The following is a 26,498-nucleotide window of genomic DNA, read 5'->3' on the forward strand; positions in this document are numbered from 1 at the left end:
CATAAACTATGCCACGAGAGCGCAGCACAGTAGTTGGGTCTAGTGGTAGGTTGGGTCAGATGTCAATTGGGTCAGATGGTTTTGTGATGTTTATAATATTGGGGCAAATGGTATATTGGGTCAGATGTCTATTGGGTCAAGTGGTTTCGCGGCTTTTCTCGATTTAAAAAAATTGGGTCAAGTGGTAGGTTGGGTCAAATGGGAATTGGGTCAGTTGGTATGCACCCATACAATTGAGCGTGTCTATTCTATAACTGGTCTAAGTCCTAAACAAAGCAACTCTATAAATCTTGAAACTAAGCGATATCGAAATACAGCACAATATTTCCTTTCCAATACGGAATAGTCTTGTCAATCAGCTGACACCTGATTTGGAAATCTATGACAGACAGTGTCTGTGTGTACAAGTTGTTCATATTGTGCAATCTTAATAATTTTCTGGATAAGAATTGTTTAAATTTATTAAAATGTCGTTGAACACTGCTCATGCTAATGGGGGAGTTCTTATACATGCAGGAGAATGGTAAGTGTAAAATATACTTCCTTAAAATGATAAAAAGTTGAAGACTTGACCGTGGAATTTCAAGTTTGGTTTTCACTTTTGATGGTCTTGTTCTATTTAATTATTTACCTAAATACCGTAAATACGTCTCAAATTTATAGAGAACTTAAGTTTTCATTAACTTGATAGCTTCTAACTCAATTTTTCGCTTGACTTTTATCATTAGTTATTGTTTTAAACTGAAAAATTTAGTTACATAATTAAATTTTTAAGTTTATATTACATGTTTAAAATGTAGACCACTTTTGGAGTATTGAGTGCTTTCTCAAAAAATCCTTTTAGGTAGCCTGTTTTTCAGATTAAAAATCTTAAATATTTAATGTGGGCCTAATATAAATATTTTACATTTAAAATCTACTTTTTCCAAAATTACTAATCTAAACATTTTTTACATGAAATGTGTACTTATTTTTCGTTTCAAATTACAATAATGTTTTATATTACATAGATCAATTGAGTTGGTAAAGTGTAATCTCTCAGAAGCTTTTTTATTGTATGTCTCATCTTGTTGAGAAACAGGTAGGAGGCTTGAGTGCCTGATGGTTCAATACCGTACTTGGCCCGCTGCTGTTACTGTTAATTTCAAATTCCTTTACTTGGATGGTTACTTATATCTTGCTTTTTGCTGATGATACCATAATCATTGGTTAGGGCAACGGCTTCATGATGAAGGCTTACGCGCTCTTCTCTGAGGCCAAGAAATTATTTGCCAATAATAAGCTGAAGTTGAATAAGACAAAGACTCAGGAGATTGCGTGTACTTTCAGCAGAATAGATATTCTTGATGCTGAGTCTGTGACGTTACTTGGTTTTGGTATTGATACCAAACTATCGTGGGAGTCACATATCACCAGATTTTGCCAATGGCTTTCTAGAGTTGTCTATCTACTCCGAAAGATGAGGAGGCTGCAATACCATGCGGTATTTGCCAGCCACATTCAGTTTGGCATTTTGATATGGGGGCATTCGGCTCATGTGAGGAACATACTCCTGTTCCAGAAAAAGGCACACTGTAATGACATTTAGTGAGTATGATGCACACTGCCAACCCATATTCCAGAGTTTGAGCATTCATACAGTTCATGGCCTGTACATACTGTCATCGCTCCTATATGTCAGGAAAAACATCTGCACAAATTACCAGAAGAGAGAAAGTGTATTCCTTTGGAGCTCGATGAGGGTTAACTTGGATGTGCTGCGCTGTCGCCTTTTAAGAGTGAGAGACTGTTTTCCAGTGTTTACCCAATCAATGTATTCAAGAACTCATTGGAAGGAGCTTCTATCAGTTAAGAGGATTCTTTCAATGAAAACTTTTCTGGACTGTGACGCTGCCTACAGTTTATGTATCATGTTTTAATTACGATCTCCCCAAGAAAACCTGGCCTTGATCACGACATTGGATATTTTGATATTGTATTTACAAGAGTAAACTCTATTGCTTAGCATCAATCTTCTTGCATTTTTTTATACAATTTAAACAGCATAGTCTTATAGCATTGAATACTTAAATACTTACGTTAGTCAAAACACTGATAAGCTATAAATCAACAATTTTGTCAAATTAGCACGTTATAAACAAAGTAAATCAAAATACAAAAACAACACAATCAAAATAGCTTACAACTTTCTAATAAAAATACAAGAAAAGGGCTTCATGGTGGGTTGTGCTAAAAAGAGGGAAAGGAGGAACAGTATCTAGTCAATGGTAGAGGGTATAAAAGTAAGGAATGAAGGGTGAAGAGGAGCGAAAAAGGAAAGAATATTACCAAAACGTCTCTTATTGAAATTCAGATTCATAGATCACCTCCAAGCCTGGTCCAATTCAGTATAGATGGTGGGGATGTGCAGTCCTCCTCTTCTGCGCCGGTTTCTTGGGACTGGCAATTGACCAGGGCTTGTCATGTTCAGTTTACATTGATTCACTCCTGAAAAAACTAAATTTCTGCAGCTTTTCTGGTGTCTAGGCTTTCTAGTATGCTGGACCGTGAAGCAGTTATCACTGCCTAACATGGTTACTTTGAGCCTCTTCTGCCCTTTGTGGTGGTGGGAGGGGGGCTCAGGAAACTTGCTGCCGGCTTTTAGGGCCCAAAAGAGAATATTTGAAAGAGAGAGATTCGGATTATATTTAGAAATCCGAAAGCCACCGAGATCCTCATGCCGTTCCCTCTTCCAATCAGTAGCAATAATGACTTTCCCTGTAATTTAAAAATAAATAAGTAAATTATATTACTTATCTATCTGACTTTAAATACAAGACAAATTGGACAACAGGGTCAAATATTTATAATCATAACACAAGATCCAGAGGTGCATTGAGAATTGAACCACCTTTACGATCTTTTACAAATATAGCTCACAGCATATGGGTAGAAATGCCACCAATACCACTTGAAAGAGGCTCAAACACTGGCAATTTTTAGGACAAGACTAAAAAGCTGCTTGATAGCCCAGTGTTCCTATAGTTGGCGATCCCTAATAAACTGATTGGAGAAAAACAATATTTAACTGGAAAAAAATGTATTAAGACTCTCTCGTATTCCTTTCGAGTATATTTTTCATGTTTCCAGATTTTGTTGTTGACTGTTTCTACATGGGATTGGGCTGTAACTTACATTTTATTTATTAGTTTTTAAATTTATTTCCACTATTTTAAAAAAATTATCAAGTACAACTTTGTACATGAATGTTACAGTTTTTATGTTTTTAATGTATATGATCATTGTCAATGCTTACTGTTGTTTAGCCTGTGACAAATAATAAATTGAATTGAATTGTGATTCCCAAGTATTTAATATTATTAGCGACTTTTTTATAGTGTGATAATCACAACCTTGAGTGGAACATTAATTATTATTCATTATCGACCCTACTATACTTATCAAACATGAGTCATCTGTGAAGTTTTTTCTTCGTCCAGAATAAGGATTACAACTAAGTTATGTCATAGAGTATTTTCCAAGTATTTTGAGTACCGTATAGTAAAGTTTTTATTTTCAAAAATGTAGTAAGGTAAGCTAAGTAAACAATTTAATAAATGCCTTTACACAATATAACGTTTCTAGGCTGTTAGAAGCTATCTTGAAAAAAATAACACTAAAACAAATTGAATAACTTGTTTTCTTTTTCCAGTATTCTTTTGTTTTCCGATGCTGTAACAATTGAATTCCATGGACATCCTGATAATGTATTTAAAGGAGCAAAATCTGGCCGACTGTATTTGACAACACATCGTATGATCTTCAATAATAAAAATCAGCAAGATGCAATGGTTTCATTCAGCTTTCCATTCGTAACGCTAAGTGATGTAAGCATATCTACATGTTTATTAGAATATATCGTCATTTTCAATCTAAAATTGATCCGTGTCGGTTCGGTTCAGGTGTCTTGGTTGTCTGTTGTATAGCAAGATATATATAGGTTGTATAGGTATATAGGTCTTATTAAATGCTTAATAAATGCTTAACGTTAAAGTTAAAGTAGAAAGGCTCTCAGTCATTATAAATTATATTTTTATAGAGTAGGCAATGTTTCTTTACTAGAACCTTGAAACTTTTTGTAGCTTTAAAGATGTGTAAATTACAATTCAAATAAATTCAAAAAACATCAACCACAAAATCTAATTGAGATAATAATGCAGAAATCTGAGCAGGATTGCTTTGAACAGATGGCCATGAACCCAATATGAATTTTTCTAATAATTTTCAATTGTGTGATTAAGAACGGTAACTGTGTTGAGGATCCGTGTTTATTAGCTCAACGACCTTGAAGCACTTCATCTCAATTGTTATGTTATTTTCATCATAAGCCTAACGATTATTAAGCCTACTATAGGTTTAATAGTATAGTTAATTTTTTACTGCGTTACCTGAATTTTGATAAGATGATTGAAACTGGAGAAACTTTTCACCTCATCAGGATTAATGTCAAATCTATACTAAGCCTATATCCCAAACAATATTTATTGTTCCTGTTCATCCACCATAGCTACAATAAAATTATTAGTATTTCATTTGTTGCATTCTATAAAGTAAATTTCAAATCTGCCCTTAATACCTTCAAACATCATTCTATTTTTGAAAAACCCCTATTCATACACTTTACTACTGAAACATTTGAATTTTATCTTTTATGCATCCTGTTGTTAGATAATAATGCTCTGTTAACTACTGTATTACCATTTTTCCCAGCGCACAACTTTTTTTGCTGAGGGTGATGCCCACATGAGTTTTAGGCTTGTGCGTGGGTAATGAGGCGGATTATGATGGATGTATCATCAGAGACCTACAGTAGACCTACAGTTTTAGGTGGGTTCTAAACCACCGGGAAATGATTTTTCCTACAGGTACCTTGTAAAGTGACCATTCCTGCACTGATTGCAGGCCGCAAAGAATCACTTTTCCGCTCTAGTGCGCAAAGTATTACTTTGCGTACTATTAATACTTTGCGTATTATCTTGCAGCCATCCCAATCAGCTGTTGACATTGTTTGCGTGTATTTTGAATGCGAATTTGTTCTATCTATATTTTTTCTGATTTTCAAATAAATAAAAATGAGAACTCATTAAATTATACATTTTGAATATTATTAATTATTCATTATTTCAAATAATATTTTTTCATTCATAAATTGATTGGTTGAAAAATTATTTAGAAATTAAGATTTACTCAAAATTATGTAAATTTTCAAATTAATTGGATTAATTTAATTTTTAATTTGGATAAATTATCGATTATTAATTTTCAATTGGATTATCGAGTTTAAAATAAATTAAAGTTGTTATTAATAACAAAATTATACAAACATTTGATGGTTTTCAGCCATCATTTTACCCATAATCAACCACTTCTCATATTCAATGGTAACTGTGGGAAAAATTTAATGTGAAATACGTGCGTAAAGTTCCTCTGCTGCACTCAAGAAACCATTCCTCCCTCGCCTACGGCTCGTGCGTAAACGTTTCTTTCGGTGCAGCAAACTGTCACTTTGCGGTCTAGTTGCACAAAGAACTATTTCAACTCATGAATCACATTAAGAGGAGTTGGCTCGAGTGGTCACCCTTCCAACCTGAGTAGCAAGCGCATTACTCTTAACTTTTCTAAGCGATAGTTTAGATAAGACTGAGTCAAATCGCTTCCCTAAACTACCATAAAAGCGGCTCCTCATATCCGTATCAGTGTAGGTGTCCGGTGTCCGGCACGGTGAATATGTTGTTCCCATACTCGGCTCACTCAGTGGGAACAGTAGGTGTCCGGCACGGTGAATATGTTGTTCCCATACTCGGCTCACTCAGTGGGAACAGTATTTTCACTCAACTAGGCCTACACATATGTGTGAATCCAGCTTTATTATCCCTACACCATACAACTGGAATACAATATTTTTGCATTGTACATGTGTATCCGTAATCTCTCCTATCTATATCTGAAATACAGTTTTAAGTTGAATTAATTGTTTTTTTCGATGTGTAGCTTGAGTTGGAACAGCCGGTGTTTGGAGCGAATTTCATCAAAGGCAAGGTGCGCGCGCAGCCCAATGGCAACTGGGTGGGAGAGGTCAAGTTCAGGCTGACCTTTAAGAAGGGAGGCGCAATCGATTTCGGACAAGCTATGCTCAAGGCTGCCCATATGGGTCAGTCACCATCTTTCATCAACTTAGTTCAAAAACTTTTTTTAGCATTTCATGAAGACAAACTTAGTTCATATCACAACTAATAATCATTCAAGCATTTTGTTAGGGCTACTTGGAAGTTTAATTGCCAAAAAATACTTGCAGGCCTACCCTTATTTTTCGACTAGTTTCGGCTGAACTTCCCATTATTATTATTATTTTATTTTTTTGACACTTGATATTGGCAAGTTTAGAAGAAACTATTCTTGTCTTATATGAAATAAAATAAGGGTACTAGTAATTCTTTGTAATTACGGTATACAAGTAATACATTTTCACAGCACTGGCTTTCAAGCCCTCTGCCAAGCATAATATATATATTATATTCTTGAATAATTTAACAAAAGTAATGACATGAAAAATGTCGTTATTTGAACGAATCATCAAGCGGTCAGACGAAGTTCAGTTTTGCATTATTTATTTATCTACATTTTTTTCATTTTGATTAAATACTAACCTTCATTCTTTTAGTCTATAAAATTATAAAACTATTGAATATCTCTTCAAAAATGATTTTCAAATATTTATGTTGATTATTGCTGGGATCTTTTCAATTGTTCCAGTCTATGAAAGTAACCAAAAAATAATGAGAAGCAACTAAATAATTACCCAGATTGGTCCCAATAGGCTACTGAAGAATTATTACACAGTGGTCGTATTCATTTATGATGATACATATTTATAAAAAGTACATGTTTGATATCTATGTTGAAGAGCTTTGAAAAAACGGTGCATTAAATCAATGAATGAGTCAGATCTATTAACCTTACTCGTATATTGTGATAGGGCTATCACCCATTGAAGAACTCGTAAATTTTATCAGCTAATGATTCAACTTTATTCTATTATAGTGAGTCATAGCTATCAAGTGAAAACAATAATCGTGAGTTACCTTTGATCAGTCAAATATTATCTATTTGAATAAGATGTATGCAATGAAAATATTGAGTTTTAATGTTCGATCATTTGCTTAGTTTTGGATAGACTATTTTTATTACTTCGTAGATTATCAAAACCAAGTGAAACACATGAACATTTACATTAATGAAAGTTCCATATAGATTATTATAGTAAAAGTGATAGTAAGTGATAGTTCAGAGCAGGAAATAATTATCCTTATCCAGCTTTTATCTGCTTCATTCAGATAAGATACCCATCATATTCACATTTGTAGCGTGCAAACTCAATAATGAAATTACAACATAATTGTTATCAAATTAAATATAATTACTTATTAAGAAGTGAAGTAAACTAATAGTGGCTTATCCCAAGAGATGTGTTATCTGTTATTGATCTTCCTCCTGTGCACTATTTGAACAGAAATAATAGTCGTCATCAATAATATGTAATGCATTTATTTGCAAATTGAATACTGTTTATAGAAAAATGTTCCATGTTTCTCTTAAGCTTTTCACGGAAAACGTTCAAAATAGGTATGATTAAAAAACAGTCCTTCAGTTTCCAGTATTTGATTACGTAGCATTTTCCAATATCAGACTACTTGGCGAAAAGATCCTATTTTTTAAATGTATTTATCTATTAATTCAATTTTGTGAACAGCCTCCAGATCGGGAACACCAGCTGATGCTCCCCCGCCATACGCCCCTCCTCCTGGCCCCTGGTACGCTGCACCCCCTCCTGCCTACGCCCCCCCACCCGGAGGCTACTATGGATGGGTGCCTCAGGCTCAAGCTTTTCCCAATGCGCCGCCTGGTAAGTTTCGAAATTAATTTGTTACAGCGTAGAGCTTTTTCAAATAGGCCTACACTCATTTTTTATTTACAGCTTGATGTAAAATCGGTTCATCAGAAAATGTTGGCTCTGTTAAATTTATAATGAGGCAAGGTTAATTCTTTGTATTGAGATGCCATGTATATTCGGTAATATTCAGGTACTTTAATTAAATAATAACCGGGTAATAATACAGTTGATGCCACGAATGTTTCAGTATTGAATTAAAAAGTGAAACTAAAGACTTCTTCCATGTTTTTGTATTAGAGGCTTCACTTGTTTTTTGTCTTGAAAGTCATTGAATCACTAGTGGATATTAGAATGTTATCTAGCATGGTTCCAAGCTTAGACCAGTTATAGAATAGACACGCCCCATTGTATATTCATACTGAAAGTCAATGAAGCCAACATCTACTGCCATATCACTCCATCGTGACGTCAGCATTGGATAGAAAACTTTCTGTAGAGTTTTTTTACATTGTTTTCCATAGCAGATTGTGTCTATTTCAGCGGGAGCGCAGCGGGAGTTTACCATTTTCATAAGTAATAATCTACTTCCATCTGAAATAGACACTATCTGAAAGTTTTCTATCCGATGCTGACGTCACGATGGGGCGATATGGCAGTAGATGTTGGCTTCAGAGACTAGACTTCCCAGTGTATAACTGGTCCAAGGTTCCAAGTTTAACTTCTTTCCGTAATTATGCTTCAACCCCCTAATTGTTTAAAAATAAGTAGGGTGTCAAAAAAGGATTCAAACAGTCGTTCGAAATATAATACTTGAGGAAATGATTTCAAGCTTGTAGCAGCCGAGAATAAAAATTTATTGAATTTTTAACATCTTCATTTTAATATAAATTTTCAATTCAATTTAAAATGTAGTTCATAATATTTCTGCTCTATATCGAAATTGGGAAACATAGTCTTAACCCATCGCTTCAATTCAATTCAAATTCACGAGCTAATTTACTGTAACCTATCATATTGATAGACAGTATTACAAAATTTACTTCTACCACCACAAAATAGAAATTAAACTATTTTAATTGACTTTTCACTCGCTGGAGAATATGGGTATTGTTGAGACAGTATTTGTTTAAGCAACTCGGCCACCCACAAATTAATCAATTCTGTTCCTTTGGGATATCATGACAATGTTTTTTCGTGCTCATGATACTCTCATAAAGTATAGTGTTAGTCACTGATCAGCTCCATTTTCTCTTTGTTTAGGGGTTTCCACTCCTCAGAAGTTTTACGTGAAATCCATGGACGTCCCTCAGGGTATGTTATTCTGTCTGCTATTTAGATCATTTAACAGTAAAATTCACAGGCCAATACGCCTACCCCGTACCCTAGTAGAATTTATATCATTTATTAACAGTCCAATTTTCATGGATTTCTTACCTTTTCCCTTAGATGTTTAACATCTATTTTTAATATGTAGTCTTCCACTTTCATGAGCAAATAAAGACCTCAATATCGTAATTGAGAGCGATTTATAAACTTAATATTAATCTTTTAATGAAATATTATTACTTATTCATATTACATTCATATTCCGTTTATTTCTCTGCATTATCTTATTCAGTTGCATGAGTGAATAAGAACCATATATTATAGTCTAGTCAAACGGTCGTTTTTCAGGAAACAGCTCCGAAAGAATTTTTCTCGACGGTTCTATATGTAGGCTATTTTGGGGCTCTGAATTCGAATCTGAAATTTTCTGACACGCCAGAGGTCGCGCAGGTCTCTACCATTTTTTGTTCTGGAGCTACACATTTTCAAAAAAGGGGTATTTTTTAAGGGGTTTTCAAAATTATGCAAACCTACCACTGTACAACTTTTATATTTTTCAAGTAATGATAAAAAACCACACATAACGTGAAAGAACAATTAATTCTGAACAGGATTCCTTAGGAATTTTTGAATTTAGTAGAGGGGGCATCTTGCATCACTGTTTATTATCAAAAGAACTGTCGAGGCTGTGAAAATAAAGAAAATATCGCAAATTTATTGATTGTTCAAACAAACGTATCTTACTTCACGATTATATTTTTATCAGAAATAATCAAACCTCACATGAAAGAGGAGATTTTGTTCTTCAAATCAAGACCAAGCACAATTTTTTATCATTTTGGGTTACCTAGATACACAGTTTCGAATATAGATATAGGTCATTTTTGTGTATGTAAATATGGGCTAAAATATACTCAAGAAGGAACTTTTTATTTTTTCATCAAATTTCAGTTATGATGCATGATTTTGAATCGCCTTGACGAGCTGAGAAGAATGAGCTGTAGTACGAGGAGATCTGATCATTCTTGTTTAAATCATGTTATTATTAAATCATGTTTAAAGTTTTGATCATTGATGTATCCTTATGCATAACCTAACCCCCCCACTAGGAAATGTGATGTAGTATTGTAGTATTGATGTAGTACTTGTAGTATTTCATTGAAAACTGACTCTACGTGCTCTCTTTTGTCCAGTTCAAACTTAAAACATAGTCATCCACCGAACGCCATTAATGGCTCGATTGCTGATAATAGTTCATTATCGTTGAATGGAACGGTTAGCTTGGCCCATGATGCAGCACTTGACGAATCTATCAACCCAACTCACGTCACAGCCGATATCACAGCCATATCAGCTGTTCCCGAAATCTTTGATCGAACCAACTCGTGTAGTACCCCAATAAGTCTAAACTCTCAAGCTAATTCCATCTCGAACGACTTACTAATTGATCCTGACTTAACTGTTGTATCACTAAGAAGAGAAATTACTGACTTGGTTGATAAAATGGCCACCATCGAACAACAGTTAAAGGATGCTATAAAACACAAGCTTGAATCGGACGAAAAATTAACGGAATATAAAAATATTATGGAACAAATGAAAGTGAGCATTGAAGTTTTAGAAGCCGAAAATTCTGCTCTGAATAGTGAGAAAAAATGCATAGAAAACGAGCTTCAGGATCTCAAGTGTTTTTATTCGCCAGGTGTTACAATATCAAATGTTGCATCAAACCCTTCCATTATATCAGTGAAAAACTCCTTCGGCATCCTCAATGACCTCACAACGGAGACTAATAAGACGTGTTATATAAGTCAAATGAAACCAGTAAGAACTCGAAAACGGAAACATAAGAAAAGATTGTTAGTGTTAGCAGATAGTCACGGACGAGATATTGGTTGGGATTTAAATAGCGATTTTTTATAGGTTGTGAAGTATTCCATGTAAATTGCCAGGGCCTCTTGAATGCAAAGCTAGATTTAGAAATACTACTTTCTCGTAGAAAATCTAAGATTGACGTCTTATGTCTTACCGAGCATTGGCTTACTGAGAGCGAATTGAACGTATTATCACTCCCTGGCTACAGACTCATTACTCAGTACTGCAGAAAAATTAAAATTCGAGGAGGTTCATGTATTTTTGTAAGCAATGAATCCATCAAAAATGTTAAGATTAGAAAAGATTTAATTGCTCAAGCTGTCGAAAGTAATTTTGAAATCTCCGCTGTAGAATTGAAATTGAAAACGATGTCTCAAAAAATAATATTCTTAAGCGTCTACAGAGCCCCAAATACTGATTTCGATGTATTTATTGAGCTACTCAGGGCTGTTCTTTCCAGAGTCTTAAAAGAGAAAGGGAAATTAATTTGTCTTTGCGGCGATTTTAATGTAGATTTCTGTAAAGAAGACAGAAACAAAAAAGTTTTCAAAAATCTATTATCAACGTTTAAATTGAACAAAGTGACAGATGGCCCAACTCGCATAACAAGAACAACAGCTACTGAAATTGACTATATAATATCTAACTACCCGCCTGCTCTGTGTTCCAGTGAGTTAATTCCCTGTTCCTTCTCCGATCATCATGGAAGTAGTGTCAAGTTTAGTTTAGAGCGATCAAAGTCTAATTCTAATGAAAATATTACATCTAAAAGTGGAAGAAGAAAGATTTTTCGTGTCATTGATCCATCAAATATTGATGCTTTAAACTATGGGCTATCGAAAGAGAATTGGCATAGTGTTTATCATTGTAATAACGTTGAAGATAAGTTTAATAATTTTATGACAATTTATGTTAACCATTGTAATAGTTCGGTTCCGGAGAAGTCAGCAAGCGGTGCAAGAAATAAAGAGCAGCTTTCTTGGATTACAACAGGCATAAGGATATCCAGTGAGAGGATGAAAACTCTGAGCACACTTTTAAAATATCCCTCCTTTAGTGACTCAGCGACCTATATCACCACAACAACAGGACTTAGATGTGTTAGCTTAGAAACTTATTTCAAAATTTACAGAAACATATACAGAAAAGTTTTGAAAGCAGCTAAGAAAATGGCCGCCACTGCCTTCATAAATAAATCCTCAAATCAAGCTAGAGCCATCTGGAAATTAGTAAAATTCGAGTCGTCAAAGAACAATAATTCAACTTCAGAGACTTGCATTGCTGATGAAACAGGAAATATCAAAACCGGAAGAGAAGCTGCCAATATCCTGAATAATTATTTCATAAACACACCACTTAAAATTCAGAATGCACACTTAGAAAAGAATGGCATGGATGATTTTCTATCAGTATTTGAAATTGCCGGTAACCAAAGAAATACAAAGTTTACAGATTTCGATACATTGAGCTGTGAAGAACTTAGAGGAATAATCAAATCACTAAAAAACAAGAAATCCTACGACTGTTACAACTTATCAAATTACTTAGTTAAAAAATCAGCAGAACATATCCTCAAGCCACTAACATTTATATTCAATAGCTCCATGAAAGCGGGTTACGTACCATCTAAACTGAAATTATCGAAAATAATTCCTGTTTACAAAAAAGGCAATCAAGAGCTTCCTGAAAACCATAGACCTATCGCTAATACTCCTATATTTCTAAAAATCTTTGAATATGCCGTGCTAAGACGATTAAGAAAATACTTCAAACAAATAGACTTACTGTCCTCTAACCAATTTGGATTCCGGCCAGGCTACTCCACAAATGATGCTCTCTTCTCTTTTGTAGATGAGGCATTATCATCTGTTGATAAAAAATCCAAAGTGAATGGTTTGATAGCCGATCTCTCAAAGGCGTTCGACCTTATCAATGTAGAGATCATGTTAAAAAAGCTGCAATTGTATGGATTCGATGGCGCCGTGTTCGGATGGTTTTTTTCCTACCTCAACGAGAGGTATCAGCAGGTAGTCATTGACTCTCATACCCATGAGTACCATTCAGAATGGATGAAGACGAGAAGCGGGGTTCCCCAGGGGTCAGTACTGGGTCCCCTGCTTTTTATTATATATATTAATGACTTGCCATCATACCTTGAACCAGCTAAAAGTGTATTATATGCTGACGATGTGAGTATTCTACTGAAAAGCAGCAGTCAGTCCAATGTGGAATTGGAGAGTAAGACTGCCCTTATTAATTTAGAAAAATGGCTATCTGCTAACATGTTGTTGTTAAATACCAACAAAACTAAAGAAATTCCATTCCGAACTACCAGAGAAAATAATTTAAGTATCAGAGACTATAAAATAGAATCCGTGAACGATATAAAAGTTCTTGGAGTGGTGATTGACTCTGACCTTTCTTGGAGACCTCACCAAGAATACCTCAAAAACAAACTGAACTCAGCAATTTTCGTACTGAGAAATTTGAAAGCTATATTGGACTCCAGGGCTCTTAGAAGTGTTTATTTCGCACTGTTTCACTCACACCTGACCTACGGCATCATTTTTTGGGGAAATTCAAGCTGCGTAGTTGAGGTGTTCAGAATGCAGAAGTGGGCATTGAGAGTGATGATGGGAGAATCAATTCGAACAAGTTGTCGCCCCCTTTTCAAAAAACTTCAAATTCTCCCATTCCCAAGCCTATATATTTTCGAAACAATCTGCTTCATTAAGAAAAATATACATGAATTTAATACAGGCGGAACATTCCATCAATACCCAACAAGATATAGGAACAACCTAAGAGACGACACACACCAGACAACCATGTATGAGCGAGGTGTTAGGAGTTCGGGTATTCGGTTGTATAATTTATTACCAGCTCATATAAAAGAAATGACTGGTACAAAATTCAGAGAACAATTAAAGAAGGAGCTGCTGTCCATATGCGCGTACTCAAATGAAGAGTTCAGAGAGTACTACGAGTGTCGAAATGGGGTTTAGAGAGAATAGAAAAAATGTATTGACTTTTCATGTGCCTATTTATGTTCTAAACCACGAGCGTCGAGATAAGGTTTGGAGAGAAAAGAAAATATATTGACTTATCATTTATGTATTTATGTTCTGTATTTTATTGACTTACGACATTGACAAGTCCAAATACCCCTTTTATAGGAGGTCAGTGGATGAAAAATAATAATAATAAATAATAATAATAATAATAATAATAAATACTGAAAGTAAATGTATCTAACGGGTGATTCTCATAGACCCTCGTAAGATGATTTCAGTCGAAATTATGTATATTTTGTTAGGAAGGCCTTAAAAGGTATTATAATGAAAAATTTGTATTATTGCTGTAGAACATGATTTTTATTTTTGAGTGTATTCCTCCTCCCCCCTCTACTAAATTCAAAAATTCCTAAGGAATCCTGTTCAGAATTAATTGTTCTTTCACTTTATATGTGTTTTTTATCATTACTTGAAAAATATCCAAGTTGTATAGGGTAGAAGTGGTAGGTTTGCATAATTTTGATAACCCCTTAAAAAATACATCTTTGAAAATTCGTAGCTCCAGAACCAAAAATGGTAGTCCTGCGCGACTACTCAATTTATTGGAAATGTTATTATCTTCAATTTTATAAAAAATGATTTTTCTCCAAACACGTGAAGTTCTCGAAATTAATTCGAAAAATTAAAAAAGGCCGAAATTTTGGGGGTTTTGGGTATGAAGCCGCCCTCTGGCGTGTCAGCAAATTTCATATTCGAATTCAAAGCCCCAAAATAGATAAAGAACCGCCGAGAAAAATTCTTTCAGGCTGGTTCCTGAAAAACGACCATTTGACTGATCTCATTCAAGAAACTGAAATTTTTAGTAGTCGTGAGTTCATTCTGTAAGATATTTTTCTAAACTCCGAAATTTCTATAATCAGGCAAAAACGCGTAAACATATTTAAAAATTCCAATCTATGTATAAATTTATGCATATTTTTATATTTAGAACTTGTGATTGAATTCTTAAAGGGAGCATATCCTTTTCTCCCTACATCTGACAACTGGCATTTTCAAAATGAGAATTAATATTTCAACTTTGTTTGATAATAAATAAAAAATTACATAACCTTCTCTAATACTATTATTGGATGGCAGAGAAATTTGGACTTAATTTTTCCTTTAGTCTCTTGTTTTTGATTCATTTTTATATACCGTACATATTCTAGTAAAAAGTGATTGAATTGATGAGAAATACTCTGTTTATATATTCCACCCAAGCTTGACAATACTTGAAATGTAAAATAAATGAATTATTGAAAATTCCCAGCAACCTAGCTTAAATGATACTATAGTCCAAAATTATGTCAGGGTTTCTTCTTAATTCATCACAAAAATTCATAGTAGATAGTATATTATTTTGAATTTTCCAATAAATCTAAAATGAAATTTATGTTATAAAGTCAGTATATATAGGACGACATGGTTGTCAATTATCTTTCTCCAAGCCTTCTATAGTAAATAGCTGTGATTCAAGTCATCCCGGTATATGTGATATTATATTCATTGTGTATTCTTGTTAATAATGCTCAATTCTATTTCAAATATATTTGATTCACTAAGAAAATATATCTTTTCGTAATTTAATACATTTTTATAATTTAGACGAAATATTATCGTGGTTCATCATTTTTCTACATAGTCTTGAAACCATTAGGCAACAGTGTTGAAGTAGAGAAGGATCTATAGGCCTATGGTTTGTCCAATGACAGACAAGGATAGCAAACCAATGTTGATGAGGTGCTGACTTTATAACCTGAATCTCACTATAGAATGTCAACAGTTTCAGCTATGTACCTTGCATTGATTGCTTGTTGTTGCTTATTTACTTCATTGTGTAAAAATACTTGACACAAGGAAAGGCACAATAAGCTCATGCCCAAAACTGTCCCATTTCCAATCTTTACTATAATTTCCAAATATTAAAGTGTAGGCTACGGTATATCAGTATCACTTTTCAAAAAACAATTCACCCTCTTCAAAGACAAGAAAAACGAGTTGAATCAAATAGATATTATCAAAGTCTAAAATTGACAAATTGTTGCAGCGAATTCGGTGTACATGACTGACAGTCCACCCCCCTACCCGGGCATCAACGGCTACAATGGCTATATGCAAGCACCGCAGAATGGCGCAACCGGCTTCACTCAGCAGCCCATGCCTCCTGGTCAGTATAGCCACTGAGAAAATATAGCATCACAAGATATCCCATGATATAGGGCGTTTTTGTTCCAAATTTCACTGTTAACTCAATCCGATAGTCCAAGTAGTTATTTTTCGTGAAGCTATGTGACGCTGGTTGTCTCTCATACTGTGCCGTTCTTACACTCTCACCCCAACAAAATAGTAATAATCGACAGTAGTCGATAGTAACCGGCTTGAGTTAACAAAATTCTGTTTGAAAATTGGAACATAAACTACTTGGGAAATCTTCTTATGCTATCGTTTCTCTATGGTATAGCTTAGGCTATAGTGACAATCACCTGGCTATCCTAGTCTGTCATTATACAAGCCAGATATCTCTATCCTTTTCCAAACTCGGCACTGTTACAAAATAGTTTACAGATTAAGAAGAAATATAATGAACTACCAGAAAATTCAATTTCAATTATGAAAATTTATAATCGAATCATGAACAAATATACAGAGTGAGTCATATGTATGGGAACCCTTCAATAAATTGGAGACTGTTGTAGGTATAATACTGTACTTTCAGGATAAGTTATTGGTCAAATACTCTACCAAATGACGTACAACAGAATTTCAACCCCTCATAAGGGTGTGACTTGGGAGTTGTAACTCGAATATTATAATGTTAACAACCTTTGTGTGGTACATCATTTTAAAGGCCTATTTACAAAAAGAAAGATAACATGAATTAAAATGTTCTATGATACTTGTATCCGAAATGGCGGCTGATTGAATTTTAGTTTTTAAGGAAAAATGGGGAGTTGTAACTCAAATATTTCAAATGTTAACACTCATTGTGTGGTATATCATTTTCAAGGTCTTTCTGAAACAAGAAAGATGACATCAATAAAAATGTTCTATGATACTTTTATCCAAAATGGCGGCTGATTGAAGTTTTAGTTTTTAAAAAAATTTTTTATAAAGTTCAATGGATGTTTACACTAAAAATATTTCAGTTACAACCCCTAAGTCACCCCTTATGAGGGGTTGAAATTCAGTTGTACGTCAAAAGGTAGAGTATTTGGCCAATAACTCATCCTGAAAGTTACAGTATTATATCTACAATAGTCTCCAACTTATTGTAGGGTTCCCATACATATGACTCACTCTGTATATTTATAAGAAACGAGTGCGGAAGAGAAAAATAGTCTATGGAAATATTTTTTTTATCCAATTACATGTTTGAATTACGAAGTACCATGTTCTTTGTAGGTACTAAGCACTTACATGTTTATCTATTACAAGAGTACAAGTGGCTGAAGTGAAGCGCACTAAAGGCGTAATGAAAAGCAAGCTTCGGAAGAATAGCAGTCAGCACATAAATTGTTATTTTTCACATAATTTATGTAGGTAATATATTTGAGTTATAATTGAGCATCATTAACAACAATGATGCCAGACATATACCGGGATGACTTGAATCACAGTTATCTACTATATAAGGAGGTAGGAATAGAAAATTGACAACTATGCCATCCTATTATTTCCTCTGACTGTATAACATGAATCTCTTCATAGGTCTATCCATATCACTGCATAGGGTTGTATAAGTTGAGTTTTATGTGAATTTGTGTTCAGAAATTTTTTTCTTTGACTCAATAGAATTAAAAATAATAATAAATAGGAGCTGAAAGTGAAAATTTCTAGTGATTGAACTTCAACCTAATATTTCACTTATAGAAATGACATTGTGTATTACGGTGAGACAAAATATCCTAAAGTATTTCTCTGTCAATAAAAGCTATAATAATAATAATAGGTTACTGTGGGTAAGGCTGTGGTTAGGTTAGGTGCCATCTCATTGCTCTACTTCACCAACAGGCAGTATGTTGGAAACCTTTCTAGTCTCCAAGTAGTGATTGAATGTCTGTCATATAAAAAAATCTCAATCTTCAATGCATGCAAAAAAATATTACTATAAACTTACTTTTATTATAATTTATTTATTTGTAGATACATTACAGATGTATGATTATGATTGGGACTGAACAACAGGCTTGGCCCAAAACTATCCTTCACCCAAATTTTGATAACATGACCAACAAAATAGGTTATAATTTTGCTGTTGAAAGTTCAAGTCCATTTTTTGTCCAAAAATATATATGATCTAGAAATTTCGAATTCAGTAGGATTAAAACACCAAATTATAGTCAAATATTACACTCGATTATCACAGCACATTGAGTAATTTAAGTTATTTCAAAAAAATTGAAGCCAAAATTGCACAGAACTTCTTACGAAGTTGTACTAAATTACTTTAGTACGTAATAAACTTTACTTGAAATATCGGCAAGTAGAGTAAACTCATATCGAATTTCAACTTCCCATTCAACCGATCAATTTACTTTCACTACATTTAGTGTTCATTCTTTTATAAATAAGGCAAAAATAATCCACTATTTATTGAAAAATTAAACTCAATTTTCAAGTTTCAAGTTTTATTGTTTACATCAGCAATACAACAAAATACAAAACATCTCATCAGGTACCTATAACTAACAATTTAAAGATACTAGGTACTTCCGAAAGGTTAATTTGACACTAAATTATAATGTATCAATAATAAAGTAGAAATTAACTTCAAACTTATAAGTACACAACTCATATCAACATTTTGGAATGATGTAACTGATGACGGAAATGAACCTTAACATGTTATGTGAGAATGATGCAAACAAAAATACTATTCACAAAAGAGCTTCCGCAAAGCCCTTGTCCGTGAATAGGAGTTTGAATAATGGGACTTATGAAAAATATAAGACACATACACACATGCATTCACATTTCACACAGTCATCAAAATTCGACAATTGACACATCAGAGCATTCCCCTCATTACATATATTTACATATATCTATAAACTTCATGTGAACACTAGGGAGGAAGCCACCACCTATAAATCGACCAATAAGTATTTTAAGGCAGAAAAGAGAATTTATGACAGAAGAGAGAAGAAGAAGAAGAAGAAAATGTTTAGGTTTTATGACAATATTTATTTACTTTATTTACTTTGTTTTTATGCATTTACGACATACTATGTTTGAAATGAATTGACATATCTTATCCTTATTATTTTGTTTAATAATAAATTATTACAAATCATCTTAAAACTTGATTTCCCCGGGAGAATGGTTTCTGAACACTACTTAGAAATCTTGTATTCAGAATTAGAACAGAATAACTATATTCATTTTAGCTGAGGAGGTTATTTATTACATTGATACATACATACATTAAGATTAGAAGAGACGAGACTTCAACTATTTGCGTTATCAAAACTGATAGCGATATTGAAAAACTTGCAGGTAACCGAGTTTAACACAGTGCCTTGTCTGATACGAGAATTTTATTTTCGACTGTCTGATAAGGCTGTAATCAATCCATTCCGTTGTTTCTCCTGTCTTCCGCTACTCAGTCGCAAAATATTCAAATTCTTGCCGTTGTTTTATTCTTTTTTGAAATTAATTATTTGTTTTGAATTCTAACTCTCTCTTAGTTAAATTAAATTATCAGAATATTAGAGGTTGTCGCACAAAGACTCACGAATTACTAAAGTCTGTGCTGGGTGAAAGTTTTGACATTGTTGCTTTAACTGAAACCTGGCTGAGTGATGAAATTCATGATAGCGAGCTGTTCGATGCTCGATATCGTGTTTACAGATGTGACCGTGATAGGATTGTCTCTGGTAAGCGCTGGGGTGGGGGGTTCTTTGCGCTGTGGCTGATAAATGGTCATCTCGACTCATTCATTCTCGTGCTACTGCGCGCTATGAATCGCTGCTTGTCAAGCTATCCATCCAAGATAAGATCGTTTCTATCTGTGTTGTTTATTTTGCTCCCGAATCTAACCTGGTTGACTATTGTGACTTCTTTGATTTCATTGAGGGATGCAATGAAATTTACTCTCATGATTTGTTAATTGTAGGAGATTTCAATCTAAGTGAGATAAATGGTACCTTGTGTCACAATACTGTGTGGGGGACAGGTAAATATGCCAGGCTAAGAAACTTCATGTGCCTTTTCAATCTTAAGATGTACAATAATGTATTAAATGCAAACTCTAAAACTCTTGACTTGTCTATGAGTAATCTGCCTTTGGTTGTTTTACATGAAACTAGTCCTCTGCTTGCAGAGGATCCTCATCATCCAAGTTTGGATATTAGTTTTACCGTTAAAAGAAAGCCAAAACAGCCTCCTTTAAATATTGAGTATTATAACTTCAAAAAAGCGAATTTCCTTGAATTTTATTTAACACTCAGAGATTCTGATTGGAATAGTTTATATGAATTTCATGATATAGATCTGGCTCTTGATTATTTCTATGAATTGATGAATAATGCCTTCACTTTGCATATACCAAAGAATAAAAAAATAATTAAATCTAGGTATCCAGTTTGGTATACAAGGAATATAATTCAAATGATTAAATCTAAAAAAAGTGTGCGCGTAAAAAATCGTTCTCCAGATACTACTTGAACAAATTCATAGATTTAAGAGCGTCAATAAAATCAGAAATAAATATAGCTTATCAGAGGTACATAGACTCATTACAATGCGACATTAAATCCAATATGAAACAATTCTGGAATTACGTAGGGAGTAAAAAGGAATCAAAGTCAGTGGCAGATTGTTTTGAATGGAATGGATGTAAATATACCAGTCAGGAGGTGCCTCAGGCATTTGCTGATTATTTTCATTCAACCTATATTAATTGCAATAACAATAATGATACTACGCCTCCCGAAAATGACAATGAAGCTAATAATATTAATCATATTTTGCCACCTCTTGATAAACTTCAAATAAAATTTATCTCTGATGAAGAAGTCAACTCAGCCATAGATGACCTGAAAGCCACACGCTCTTGTGGACCTGATGGAGTGCCAGGATATATAATAAAAGGATGTAAGGATATACTCACTAAACCCTTGAAATTTATCTTCAATTTGGCTCTCAAATCAAATAAATATCCTGCAAAATGGAAAGTTGCTAGGATAACACCCATCCACAAATCTGGTGCTAAAAATATAATCGGAAACTTTCGACCGATTGCTATTTTGAATTCAACAAGCAAGGTATTTGAGTATATACTTTACAGTAAAGTATTTAATCACGTAAAGCCTGTAATCTCCCCTTTTCAACATGGGTTCATGCCTTCGCGATCAACGGTTACTAATTTGCTGCAGTTTTCCCAATCTGTTTCCTCTGAGCTAGATATACAAGGTCGCGTCGATGTAATTTACTTAGATTATAAAAAAGCATTTGATACAGTAAGTTTCACAGTACTTTTAAATAAGATGAAAGGTTTCGGACTGTCTGAGAGTCTGATTACATTTTTTAAAAGTTATCTCGTTGATAGGAAATCTTATGTATTATTTAATAATCAGAGGTCTCTTGATTTCACCAACACATCAGGTGTCCCTCAGGGATCAAATCTTGGCCCATTATTGTTTTTATTGTTAATAAATGATCTTCCTGATTACATTGAAAAGTCCCGTATTCTGCTGTTTGCCGATGATGTTAAGCTCTTCAGGCCTATAGCTAGTATTCATGATTGTGTCTTCTTGCAGCGGGATTTGGACGGTGTTCAGAGGTGGTGTGAATTGAATAAATTAGAAATCAATATTTCAAAAACCAAGTTCATGATCTTTACCCGCCAAAAGAATCCCAGACAATATAGTTATAAAATAAATGATACTTTTCTGGACAGGGTAACGAGTATGAGAGACCTGGGAGTCTTGATGGACCCAGCACTTGAATACAGGGATCATTTGGCTCATGTCATGAATTCGGCCAATAGATCACTAGGGTTTCTCTTTCGTAATTGTAAGCCCTTCACTAGATGTGAGGTCATATTGAATATTTATAATGCAACAGTGAGGAGCAAGCTAGAGTATGCAGCACTTGTTTGGGAGCCATCACAGAGCACTGCCGTAAATGATTTAGAGATTATTCAAAATAAGTTATTGAGGTATCTTTATTTCAAAACGTATAATACATTTTGTCCAATAGCTTTTTCCACCGAAACCTTAAGGTCAACATTTAAAGTCCAAAAATTAAAAACCAGAAGATCCATTAGAGCATTAATGTTATTATATGACATTCTAAATAATAATATATTCATGCCAGATTTCATCAATTTGTTAAATTTCCATGTTCCATGCAATAGACCAAGACTTAATATGCTATTTCAGATACCGTTTGTCAGAACCGTTCACCATTTCAATTCCTACCTGAATAGAACAATGAGATTGTACAATAGACTAAACCCATTCCTTGACCCCTTCTATGACCGCTTCAATACATTCAAAAAATCTTGTGAAAAATTATGCTGCTCAATTGATGAATAAATTATTATTTTTGAGCTCTACTAACTCTCCTTTTTTCAACTGTTTCTTCTTTCTTTTTATTTAAATATTTTTCACCCTATACCCTTCTACTAACTTTCTGAATCTGACCAATATATCGTTCTCTTCTAATCTTATTAGTTATAGCCTACTGAATTGTGAATATTTAATGAATTGCGATATTATTTTCTTTTCTATTATTATACTTTTTTTTTTAATTGTAACGTTACACTATCAAATGTGTCATTAAGGCTCGTACTGGAGTTTGTCTGTGAGCCTTTCTATGTTTTTATGGAATAAATAAATAAATAAATAAATAAAAATATCATTCTCAACTGTTACTTGCTGTATTTTATTCATTTTCCTATTAAATTGGTGAAGTTAAGATGCACCGGGTCCCCTCTTAAACTCACCTTCGGATTGTATTATGGACTTTGAAGCATTACAGAGGATAGGATTTCTAACCAAGCCCCTTGTTTACTGACAAGTGATAATTCACATTTTTTGATCACCTGCATTGTCATGGAAGGAGGAGGATTAAGTTGATGAATTGCGAGGTTGATGGCATTGCTCTTCTGTTTCTAGCGGATGCGAAAGCAGCCGAAGCGGCTCAGAGTGCCTACTATGATCCTAGTAAGCCGCAGTGCGCTTATGTCCCTCCACCAGCTTATTATGTAAGTTATCCAACATTTTCACAATTCAACGGTTACAATTTAATTACAATTTCAATGGTTTATCTACCTTTTGTGCACTTTTATATTCCCATCTTCCCGTACATTTCCAAGTATATCCTGCACCTATGTCTTACATCCTTCTGTGCCTTTTAATATACCTACATAACAAGAATATCTTCCTCTCACTCTACATTCTCATATATCTTCGGTGTCATATCCTCTCACAATTCTTTGTCCCTTCATCTCTATTCCTCCAATTAAATATTCCTTCATTTGGAAAATTTATCGAATTTAGGAAGAAGAAAAGTTTTGAAGTGTCTCTTTTTCCCTATTGTATTAATTTCGTGAATGAATGAATAAATAAATAACATTCTTTTCTTTTTCTCCATATTCTTACTATGCTAATACTCTTTTCATTCCCTCTCTTTTCCTACCATATGTTTTTCTCCTAATTCCTCTAACAATGTTTTTCTTGTTTGATTTTTCTCCGACCAATTTACAATAATAATTATTGTATTAATTATTAATACTTATGATATTTTATAGAAAGGGCACTGGCCCCATCTTCAGAAGGCAAGAAGTAACTTAATACTGAAACACGTAAGTCTTGTTGGGGTAATTTGAGGATTACTTATTGAGGATAACTATGAATTTTAATATATATTTAAAATCAGTAAAACAGCTCCATTTTGAATTTTAAATTTACAAATAAGCTTTATTAGTTATCTAAAGACACGTAAATGATAAATTGATCGGTATTAATTGCTTTGAATTGCCAGTATTCAATTAGCTTCAATTTATTGTATTTACTCACTAGCAATATTGATCTACGTGAACTAGTACCCTTTTATCAAAATACTACCAGTTTCAGATTGATTCTATATAAATATATTAATTTATAAAAATGTGTTACTTTTTAGGAACCACCACCGTCCTACCAGGAGACCAAGAAAGATCAGTAATAAATGAAGATGGGAGGAGGCGCACCATTTGAAATTTTCAATGAATTGCATGTTATAAAATCAAATGTAATGTTTGCAAAAGTATATTCAATACACGAAATTGTGCTAGAAATAAACTATCATAATATTTTTAAAATGTAAAAATATTGTAGTATTAAATATCTGCTTGTCGTTTGATATGGTATGAAATAACTTGACTTGAAATAACCTTATGATGTGGCCAAGAAAAGCTTATGATAAAGCTCAAAACAGTCTGATAACTAATAATACTTCTGAAAGATCGATAATAATTATAATTTTCTAAAACACTCCTATCTTAATGTTCTTCTGTTTCATTTGACAACATTATAGATAATCATCGCCTTTGAAGGATATGGAATGCATATTTTGAATCAACAAAGGTTGTTTTGAGATCAAAATCATTAGAAATTAATAATAAAAGCTGAGATTTGAATTCCTTTAAAAAAATTCAATGTTTGTCAATAACTTTAACGGATCTTTTCTCTCTCATTCACAAGCTTGTTCTCTCTTGTACATTACTTTCAATCACCTATATAATCATTAAAACTATTATCATATTGTGTTTTATCGAATGTTGATGTGTTTTTTCTTATTTCATCAAGTCATACCAAAAACAGTATAAACCAAACCCCCCCCCCCCCATTAAAATTAGAAACTTATTACTTTTACTTCGAGATTTTTTCAATATATCCCCAGTGTTCTAATAGTACTGACTAAAAGAATAAAACTCTTATCCAAATTTTCACAATACCTGTCCACTTTTTTCATTTTGATTGTATTTTCCAATTTGGTGTTGAAGAGTGGAGTTTCCTTTTTCATATTGGGAAGTTGTCAGGTTGAAATAACATTTGTTAGAAAGCTGTCAACCCATTTTTTCCGTATTTGTGAAAATACAGTATATTTATAAATTAAGCTTTAATTCAGCTTTGAAGTCATGATTTGGAAAAAATTAAACTTTATTGTAATGAATTTCTACAACATATAATTTTAATATAATTATTTCCAGTAATTGAAACACATTCCCTGATGTTTTGTTATAGAATAGAATATATGATTTTGAAGAGGAATATATTGTATTTGTAATCAATAGTCTATATTTATAAATTATATAGTATTTATACAATTTATCATTCGTGTTATAAATAAATTATGACTCATGTAATAACTGCATCAATGATTTGTATGATATAATAAATTGTTATATTAAATTGTTACTGATAATGCAGGTATTTTTCAGTAATAAAATGTTTGAATAAATAATTATTCTTGGTATATATCATTATAGTTTGCACCAGCCAATAACACCATAGTACTTGTTTACTTTTATGCTCCAATTTAATCACGGTACCTTGAAATTTCGAAGGTGTGTAAAAAATCAGGTTCCCACATTTTTTTACATGTAAAGGCTAGTTTACACATTGCCAATTGGCGAGACAATTGTCTTTGGACAGTTATTGTATGTATATGTATTTTATGTGGACAATTATTGTCAAAAGACAACTGTCTCGCCAATTGGCGATTACTAGTGTAGAACTAGTGTGGATCAAAAATCCAATTTGGTGGCCTGAGTGATGACTCCGCTATTCTAATAATTATTAACCTATGAGAGCGGGGTGTTTGAATTGTTACACTAGCCTTAAGGCATTTTAATAGCAATAAACTATTATTTCACCTTAAAGCTTGTACTTTGAACGAATTTGAAATTTCAAGTTCTTCTTCATAGTCACTAGATTTTTCTACTGTACGCATTTTACCAGATAATTTCTGAAAACCTGCTGCAAAGAATTCCACCGCCAATGAACACACATTGTGATAGCAAAAGTGGTATACTTGTCTTTTTGAAATCTAAAGTTTCCTGTTATCGTTTAAATACTTGTCGAAGTTTATTAATGGTAGTTTTGATTTATGCTGTTTGAATTTGAACATATTTTTTATTATATTACATCATATCATCTTCTTCAATCCATGAATTATATTTTGAATCAAAACCAAGCAATTTAACATACATCTTACCATCTTTCTTCTTCAGTACTTTCTCAATTAGATAGACATTGGGATATTTTGTTTTTTGCATTTCATATTCATAGAATGTACCTTTAATGATTTCATTACTAATGTCT

General features: G+C 33.3%; 1 protein-coding gene across 3 annotated transcripts; it reads left to right on the forward strand.

Moving 5' to 3' along the window:
* The first annotated feature begins 283 nt into the window (after window positions 1–283).
* On the forward strand, window positions 284–25,641 carry LOC111048403 (WW domain-binding protein 2). Of its 3 annotated transcripts, XM_022334272.2 has the most exons (8): window positions 349–523; window positions 3,692–3,866; window positions 6,031–6,190; window positions 7,790–7,942; window positions 9,191–9,241; window positions 16,232–16,351; window positions 23,307–23,395; window positions 24,316–25,461. In XM_022334272.2, exons 1-8 carry the CDS (start codon window positions 468–470, stop codon window positions 24,355–24,357), a joined length of 846 nt encoding a protein of 281 aa, XP_022189964.1. In that variant the 5' UTR covers window positions 349–467; the 3' UTR covers window positions 24,358–25,461. The 3 variants fall into 3 exon arrangements, with proteins under 3 accessions (XP_022189965.1, XP_022189964.1, XP_022189966.1); XM_022334273.2 differs by lacking the exon at window positions 9,191–9,241 and having other exon boundaries at window positions 284–523; window positions 24,316–25,641; XM_022334274.2 differs by lacking the exons at window positions 9,191–9,241; window positions 16,232–16,351 and having other exon boundaries at window positions 351–523; window positions 24,316–25,641.
* The last annotated feature ends 857 nt before the right edge of the window (window positions 25,642–26,498 follow it).

The sequence above is a fragment of the Nilaparvata lugens genome, chromosome 5, assembly GCF_014356525.2.
Source record: "Nilaparvata lugens isolate BPH chromosome 5, ASM1435652v1, whole genome shotgun sequence".
Classification (NCBI taxonomy): Eukaryota; Metazoa; Arthropoda; class Insecta; order Hemiptera; family Delphacidae; genus Nilaparvata; species Nilaparvata lugens.